Source organism: Prosopis cineraria, unplaced genomic scaffold (assembly GCF_029017545.1).
Source record: "Prosopis cineraria cultivar Desert tree isolate PC_DT_omini unplaced genomic scaffold, ASM2901754v1 PC1, whole genome shotgun sequence".
NCBI lineage: Eukaryota > Viridiplantae > Streptophyta > Magnoliopsida > Fabales > Fabaceae > Prosopis > Prosopis cineraria.
In genome coordinates this window covers 25311789-25321268 of record NW_026555332.1, presented here as the reverse complement: position 1 = coordinate 25321268, position 9480 = coordinate 25311789, and the positions used below count along the sequence as shown (strand labels likewise).

The 9480-nt window shown below is 31.8% G+C and overlaps 1 protein-coding gene across 1 annotated transcript; it reads right to left on the bottom strand.

The window, feature by feature from the left end:
- Positions 1–267: 267 nt before the first annotated feature.
- Positions 268–5444, bottom strand: LOC129307037 (COBRA-like protein 4). The gene is made up of 6 exons (XM_054947894.1): positions 5327–5444; positions 5126–5205; positions 3252–3708; positions 2326–2473; positions 1916–2193; positions 268–1003 (listed from the first exon to the last, which is right to left on the bottom strand). The coding sequence occupies exons 1-6, from the start codon at positions 5388–5390 to the stop codon at positions 720–722; spliced, it is 1311 nt and encodes a 436-aa protein (XP_054803869.1). The 5' UTR covers positions 5391–5444; the 3' UTR covers positions 268–719.
- Between the last annotated feature and the right edge of the window lie 4036 nt (positions 5445–9480).

The window sequence follows — 9480 nt, the reverse complement described above, 5'->3', positions numbered from 1 at the left end:
GTATTTACATACATGATCATCATATAATCATCAATCAAATCATATACTAGTCTTATTTCATTATTATTCCCATCATAATAATTGACTAGAGACATTTGGAATGATTATTTAATCATTCATGGATCCTTATTATAAAGAACACGTGCAAAACAATATAATAAAAATTTGATAAATTTTCTTTTATTAAATCAAATCAAATATAATGGCTTCATTTACTTGATTGACTTAAAGACAATCTCCAACATCAATGTCATTTAAAAAGGAACATATCAAGAAAAAAGAGATTGAATTTATCATCTCATTGCAAAAACAGCAAGTCATGAGACCGACAATCCTTTACATAGTGAGCTATATATATACGCACAGCATTTTTTTTAAGCTTTTTATACATCACCAAATGCATACATAAGCATGATTCTGGTTCAATCCTTCTCAAGGAACTCAAAATTTTTTCCACCTGTTATTGCATTATCATCATCTTCTTCTATATATATATATAAGCACTCTTTTACACATAAGGACGTATATAAATTCGTAAAAGTAATAAAAAAAATTACTATTTTTAGAAATTTCTCCTCTTAGTTTTCTCTCACATCTATTTTCTTCTCACTTTTTACCTTTCTCTCCATCCAAACCAAGTAAAGTGCACTTTTTAGTATATCAAAGTCAAGAAATTCATTCTTGACTTGAAATTTTCGCCAAACATGTACAAAAATTCATCAGACAAATAAGAAGAACAAGAATGACAAGATGAACAGTGAGAAGGTGAGGAGGTTTTTGAGAGAATTAGCAGAATTAGGAAGAAACGGGTAAGTATCAGGTGGTGGCAACATGCACTCATCACCATTGAAGTAAACCTTGTGAGGGAATGCCCAACCCTGCTTGAGGGTGAAAGTTTTCTTGTTTTTCCTCATGAGCACTTCAGATTGAACATTCCCGGATGGCCCAGCTTCCATTAACAGATCATTATAATACTTCATGCCATAGAACATAGCTGTATCATCTGCAAAACAAAACCAGTATATATAATCCATTTCTTTGTGATATTTTCGTTGGAAAAAAATGATTATGAAAAAAATTGATTAATATAATTTGTTTTGAATATGATTGATTATGTTATGTGGTATAATTGATTTATAAATCAATTTTAAGCAAAATTGAAAAGTAAAGTTGAAAAAGAAGAACTGAACATAAAGTAAAATCATGGTTTTGTAAAAATATATCCAAACACCCAATTACATATTAAAATTAATTATAAACTCAAAACTAGAGGATTTTTAAAAATATCCAAACATTTTTATACATGTCAAAATCAATTATTAATCCAAAACCATTGTTATCTCACAAGCTCATTCAATTTTTCAATCATACTTTCTTAAAAATTTATCCAAAAACCATATAAACTCTATTTTATAAATCATGGTTGTGTTTATAATTGATTTTGACATGTATAAAAGTATTTGAGTATCTTAAAAAAAATCATGGTTCTAAATTTATAATTGATTTTAACATGTATGAAAGGTGCATGTTTGGATATGTTTTAAACAAACCATAGTTTTGAGTTCATAATTAATTTTATCATATAACAGCAATATTTTGGATATATATTTTTCACAAAACTATGGTTTTGATATTTAAAATTAATTAAATTGGGTATCCAAACATGAACTTACTTTTAGAAGTATAATATGAAAATTCGAGTTAACCAACTCAGTTGAATCAGTAAATTATTAAATCAGTGTCTTAACTCGCTTAATAAAATACTTTATTTACAACTAATTTGATCATGATTGGATTATAATTTTGACCATTAACCCTTGAACTAGTGTTTTTGACTAGTTTAATGATTGATCCGATTATCAATGCTTTGTTTGAAAGAAAGAATTGCAGAACGATAGGCTTATTTGATACTTACTGACAGACTTGTAGGGAACGAGGGGCTTGTAATCGAAGCTGAAGACCTGTGTGACATTGTTGAGATTTGGATGCTGCACAGCGAGAGTCCAAAGTGAATAATTCATCTTGTAATTGAAATTTGTTATGGCGATCTTGACTCGCCAATAGTCTTTATAGTTTAGCTTCACGTGCCAATGTACTCTGATAGGGCACATGTGATGAGTGCACTGTAACAACTGGTCATTGTCTTTCTTTTGAGTGTGAACCCCTTTATCGTTTCGAAACTTGGAGTCACTCCTATGTTGCAACAAATGAAACACAAAAGAAAAAAACCCAAGTGAATAATTAGATAATTATTAGTGGGAAATTGTGTGTGTGTGTGTGTGTGTGTGTGTGTGATAACTGTTTGTGAGATTTGATAATTTATACTTGACACAGTTCTTCTTGTTCTGACAGCCACAAGCACAGGCTGTACATGGCGTGATCGTTTCGTTGTAAAATGATGACAAAGACACACAACAACTGGGGTTCTTTCTCGCCAGGAATTGTGAGTAAGTGCAGGTTACATTCCATGTCACTGCAATAAAAACATGAGAGGGATAATATAATATGTATGTATGTATAAATGTATTGGACATTGTTATTTCCTACAGTGATAGCAATGTTTCTACAGTTACGAAAATCAATTATATTAGCCACATGACTATGTTTTGACATTAAATAGACCTGGTTATAACTTATAATTTTACAGAGTTTATAGATGATATTTTTTGGCCTGAACAGATTATAGATGAATTGAAATTCTTACAAAATATCAGTAGTAATTTATTTCTATGATCTTTGAGAGGGGTTCTGATTTTTATATGATCCTTAATTATTTGTCTTTCACATACGGCTTAGAACGTGAGAACATGACACGCCTGTACTGTTATACAACCCTTCGGAAAATTCTGATCACTCTAAAGAAAAACCAGACTACATTATAACTTCAGGGAATATGTTGTAACTTCAAAAAACACCATCTGTAACTTATTTCAACAATCTGTAAAGATGAATTTTGATCACGCGTGATACTTAATACTTTGAGCTGCGAATCTTTGAACTATCATTTTTTTCCATGAAACATCTGATGTGCTATTCACAGAGTCATAAACAATGAAATTTCCAACCTCAAGCTCCATGCAGGACATAGACTCTAGATCTACTTGATAATAGAAGATAGTGTATAAACCATAATATTGAAATCCGGATCAAACTACCAGTCTAATCACAGTTTGACTATGATTTTGATTTTGAACCTTTGAACCAATAAAGTGATTTTCAGTACCATGTTAAAAACTGAGAAGCAAACTTACTGAGTGCTTGGGTCTTGCGACGCTTGTCAGGAGTAAGAAACACAGTGGAAGGAACAACCTTAGCAGGGCCACAAGTGTAACCAGGACCAGGAGCAAGGAGAGTGAAGTTCTTAGGAAGCTTGACAGTCTTATTAGAGGTGCCAGCCTGTCCAACGCTGATCTGGAAAGAAGAGAGGGCCCCAGCAGGGTCCTGGCCCCACGCTGGGACGACCCCACCTTTACAGCAGTTAGTGAATTGCTGGTTGTAGGGTACCCCAGGAAGCAGGTCCACCACTGTGGGGGTCTTCTTGCAGCAATGAGGGACGTTTCCTTTGAACTTGGAACAGTCTCCTTGCTCTGTCGTCTGAGCCCCCACCATGGACCAAATCACTTCCTTCTTCGCCCATGACCACGCTAACGTCCAGCCTGGGTTCATTATGTGACGGTACATTTGGAAGTTGTGCATTGTCACCGTTGCCTGTTTCATCATTCCCAAGTTCACGTGTCAGTATATAAATTTGTTAGGATGCCAAAATATGAGCGGATCCTTAAATTCGAATAGTTTTGATGTTTTATATTAAGATGTGGTGTGGCCTTCACTTCTGGGACGGATCTAAGGATCCTTCATTTGCAAGTTCATGTCAGTATATAAACTTTGATAGGATCTTCAACCATAGGTGGACTAAGTTGATGTAAGAAGTATTGCACCAGGTAAAATTAAGGCTTAATAAATAATACTCCCTCTAGTCTAACAACAATAGTCCATATGTTAAAAAAACTCTTATTCTCATGAAAATATTTATTATTTTCCCTTTTTACCTTTGATTCTAATATAATTACCAATGACGAGTGAGAAGATATATTAAAAAATGATGAGTAAGAAGAAGGTCATAAATTTATACAAGAATATAAGTTAATAAGTGTAATGGCTAAAATGGGGAGGATAATTTATAAAACTACTAAATTGCTTATATTTTGGATTAAGATTAGTTGAAAGAGAATATTTATACTTTAGACTAGGGGAAGTATATAATAAAATAAAATGACTTATAAACTTAATTAAACCTTGGATTCAAGTGGAAAGATAGATAGATAGATAGATAGATAGATAGATAGATAGATAGAGAGAGAGAGAGAGAGAGAGAGAGAGAGAGAGAGAGAGAGTTAGTTATGGCAAGTCCCAACTAACATGTGAGACTCACCAGTAAGCTCTCTTACTCTCCTCATTTGTTTTGTTCTGCACCTAAAGAAAAACCTCTCTTGCATATGATGTTTTTAAAAGTATGACTGAGATGTTTATGCTCATTTTTTGCAAATTAGAAAATTAATTATAGGGTCTCATTCATTAATTAGATGGGAGTGAATTTCCTGGATCATTTTAAGTGACTAGATGATGATAAAAGGATCTCTGAAGAAATGAAGATAACGGAAAAGGGTAAATAAAGAAGAAATTTGGAGAACCTTTCAGTTGTTCTATTTGATTTGTATTTTATACTTTTGGTATTTTTAAATGATATACTACGTAAATATATATATATATATATATACAATCAAATGTAGACAGTCATATAACTTGAACTTGAAGCTAATGGATTTGAATAATTATCCAAATATTAAATAACTTTTTTACTCTCTTATGGTTAATTTCATCTCCTTTTACTAAATAGACATATAAAAAATCTCCATCATACATATTACATACAGGCAAAATTCCTGTTATTCTCAACTCTGAACCTGGCAATTTCTGCAAGAATCCCCAGAAAAGAGGAAAATGCTAGCTGACTCTTGAGTAAATTTCACGCAAATTAAAACACACACACACACACACACACATTCGAATTTGGATCTATTTGCATAAATCTCCGTCTTTCTAAATGTTATTTTGAAGTACTTACCACATACCCATCAGGGGTCCAAGACATGACATCCCATTTGATCGTTATATTTCCATTTGGATCCAAAGGATCATAAGCCCCTAAATTGACCACAAAACCTTAACAAATTAATCACACATATATAAATTAAAAGCGCACGCGAAAAAGCATCAGCAAAGTTAACATAAGAGAGAACTCTCATATAAATGTGTATATATATACCTGCATGGTAAGAGAAGAAGAGAACAAGAAGAGACAGAACTGGGAGAATTACAAGAAGCCTCATTGCAGTGATGAGTTTTGAGTATCATGAGCTGTTTCTGAAGATCAGAAATATTATTAATATGGCTTAGGCTTGAGATTGAAGGGAATTAATACGTTGAGAGATAGCTTAGGCTTACCTAATGGTTGTTAGATATTGAGCTAGCTGGATATTTTTGATTCGATTCAGAGAGTAAGTGTGAGTTATAAATATTTATGTCTGACTTTGAATTGCCATATTTTGAAGTTATGGTCTCGCACCAAAATACGCGGCACGCAGCTGTAGAGTGAACTTAACATTAACACAGTAAGGTGGCCTGTCATCAGTGGGTTAGGCTTGCAAAACATAACAGAAGATTTAAATAATATATACACAGACACACACATGTGTGTGTATTTGTTGCTGCAAAATTTTTGGGAGTGAGTTCACAAGGATTAATGCATGTTACATAGTTCAATGGAAACGAGGTTCTTACATTGCAAGGAGGATTTTTCAACCCACCACAAAGTCATGTAATATAAGAGTTACAAATGCTATAACCATTTGAACAACTTCTTATATTTTACCAGGATGATTTGAATTTCACACACACAGTTTTAAAGAATGAATTTTTTTTTTGTTTATATCAACGTTTTTAAAAAATGGGGAATGGATGATAAATTATAAAAGTTAGCAAGTTATGGTTTTCATGATTTAACTGGTCATGGTGGTCAAACTAATGGTATAACAATTAAATATCATATGGTGGTCAAATTAATGGTATAACAATTAAATAAAAAAATAATATTCACGTACATATATATATATATATATATATATGTGCAAAAATAAAATATTAAAAATATTGACAATACTATCTTTAATTCAAAGTTGTTTAGCTATAACATATTAAGTATTAATTTTTCTCATTTTTTCTGTAAATATTTGGAGGAGGAAGACATATATGATAAGTGCATATTTTATAATTAAATAGGTATAGATTTTGATTTGGATTTGATTATATTTATTAAAATTTCATATCTGTTTAATTAATATTTATATATTTTTCTCTCATCACTTAATTATAAGATGAAAAGAAATTTTGATACAAAATCTACTCATATTTTTTTTTATATTTTGCAAGAAAATAATAGATTAAATAAAGTAAGAAAATGAAAGAAAATAATATATACACAAACATGGAGAGAGAGAAGGAATAATGCTACAAAATCTCATGTCTAATTCAAGGAAGCACAATGTCACATGTATTTGTTTGGAGAGAGAGGCAATCACACATTTCGAAAGAGGATTTTATGGGAAAAAGGTCAAAGAAATATATAGATATATAGATATATATATATATATATATATTAGAGTCCCACATCAATTAGGAAAAAAGAGGATAAGCCTTTATTTTAACTATAAATATTCTCTTTCATGAAGAGAAAAGACATTCAATTACTTATCTGAGTACCTCAAAAATTTTCTCCGAAATATTTGAAGCTCGTAGAAGCATTCTGAAGGCTAAAAGCGAGATCGTTGAAGAGTTCTACAATTCATAATTATTTTTTTCTACTCCTTAATTTTCTATGTGATCATTTTTCATGATTAGGGATTTTAGAATAATGTTATTTGATTTTATTATGTGTTTTTAAATTACCCAGTTAGGGTAGGGATATATCCTAATTGGGAAGCTAGTTTTCTATTTTCTTTGTTTTGACTCTTTGAATTTATATTTATGAATATTTTTTTCTAATTATATTTATTTCTCTTATTCTTCATATTGATTTAATGACTGCCCACTATTTAATCAAATCTATAGGTAATCTTGATGGATTGGGAGGTGAAGAAGGAACCTAGATCTAGAGAAATAGACATAAATAACTAGGCTAGGGATAGTTCTAGAAATTTGTGGTGACTTAAACTATAGCTTTATGGTTTGATTAGTTGCTTCAGTATTGTGGAAACGAATTCAATACTAATTAAAAAGGGACTAATAATTTAGAATAATATTAAGACACTTTAAGAATAATTGTTACTACAATTGATTAGAGTAAACTCAAAGGGTAGAAACTAGCAACCTATAGGGTGAATCATAAACCCTAATGCTTTAAGTGGTTGTATTTTCATCATCATTGTTTTCTTAATTTATTGTTATTTTTTAGATTTTTATCAAAATTATCCATTTTATCTATTTTTCTTGAACCATTAATTATTTAAATTAGTAAAAGTATAACTTCCTTTTGGAGTTGACACCTGAAATACTCTAGGTAATTTATTACTGTGATCTCATACACTTGCTAGAGTGATCAATATACCTAAAAGTAGTCGTATAGATATAAAATTTGGGAACGGAGTCAAGGGCTTGAACTCAATTCTAGTTTCACTGTAAATGCACTTCATAACATCCCAATTTTAATCTCCTGATTAATTAAACCTAATTAAATTAAGTAAGTTGAGGTGGTGTGTAGTCAAAGAGGTCTAATAAGCATATTTAATTGCATTTTAGCCTAAATTGTGGGTTTGGTATTAAGTTGGGCCACTCGAGCATCAAAAGGAAAAGAAAAATAAAGAGCGATGTTGCTGTGCCACACGCTACAACATAGAGATCATTTGCCACGGTGCACAGACACTTTAGATGTGAAGGAGGACCTCTCTGTGCCATGTGCCGTGGCGCATGGTCTTTGTCTACAAATATCAATCATTAAAATAAGAGAGAAATAGAGAGTAAAAAAAGAGAAACTAGAAGAAGTTTGCTAAGCTCTGCTAGGGTTTGCTAGTAGACAGCATTGGAAATATTTTAGAGGCTACAGACACCCAAGGTAAGTACCACACTCATTAATCTTTCCATTTCTTCCACATTTATGAGTTTGTAGTTAAGGTTTGATTATGGAAGATGATTTTCCGTCCATATAATTTTTGGGTTTGAATTTATTGACTTTAATGGAGTTCATAGGAGTAGATTAGAATATCTAAACCTAGGTATAATGAATTTTGGTGTATTAAGTTGTTGGGCACAATTAATATCCAAAATTTGTATTTAATATGGGTGGTTGGAAGAATATGATGCCATTAATGGGAGTTTAATGGCTCATTAATGCTACTGGGGACTAAAGATAGATAATAAATTTAATGGATAGACTCAAACTCATGTAGAGTGAATAATAGGCAATTTAAAAGTCGAGATTGAGGGTTTAATGCTTGAGTTGGTAATGTTGATGAAATTTCAATTTGATTGATTGTAGTTTTGGCTCTTGGACATCTATCTTGACTTGAAAATTCAAGTTTAAAAGCTAAAACATTAAAGGGTAAATCTTTGACCTTTCAAAGGTTTGAGGTAACTGAGGAAACCCTACTTTGGGTAGTTATATGTTAATTGATTGTTAAATGTGAATTATAAATATTACATACATGGGATTAATTTCAATGTCAAACCATGTATTACTTTCAATGAGTGTATGAAAATTTGAATGTGCATAATGCTATTTTTGGCTTAAACTGTAAAATGTGAAGTCAAGAAAGTATTCGAACTATGAATATGTTGATGCTTTTGGAAAATGAATGTGATGTTGTGTAGAGGTAATTATGCATTAATGAGAAGTAGATTTTGAGATAAGTGAGAATAATGTTAAGAAAATGATGAGAATACATACTTAGATAGCACACGGTCGTGAGTCCAACGTGATTGTTGGGATAATGAGTAAAAGCAAATGAAAATGAAAATGTGAAAACGAGTGAGTATTGATTATGACATGATCAGTGGCAGGAGTTCGCCTAGGGATTAGGAGTAGAGAAAAATCCATATAGTATTTAGGCTACCCTCTGATACATGGGGGTATGATCTTATCCCACAGTTTGTCGAGGGACTATCTCATAGTTTGTTGAGAGACTAGAACCTAGCTATCTCCACTAGTTGAACAAGAAGAATAGTTTAGGGTATGAGACACCTTAGAGATTTGAGAATAGGAAAAGTTATGGTTTGAGAGTGAGTTATGTGATCTTTAGCCGGTTCACACCTCAAGATTAGTGAGCTTGGGTAGTCTAGTCACATGGATAGAGCCCTATTTAGTGTTATAGCCCACGGTTTTGGTCTGAGAAAATAAGGAAGGTATAAGGTTGGTTGATCATTGCCTAT

Coding starts and splice junctions, on each gene's coding strand:
- LOC129307037 (XM_054947894.1), bottom strand. CDS start 5,390: ATGAGGCTTCTTGTAATTCTCCCAGTTCTGTCTCTTCTTGTTCTCTTC. Junction 3,709..5,125: donor GGACCCCTGATGGGTATGTG/GTAAGTACTTCA, acceptor ATGATGAAACAG/GCAACGGTGACAATGCACAA. Junction 2,474..3,251: donor TCGCAAGACCCAAGCACTCA/GTAAGTTTGCTT, acceptor TTTTTATTGCAG/TGACATGGAATGTAACCTGC.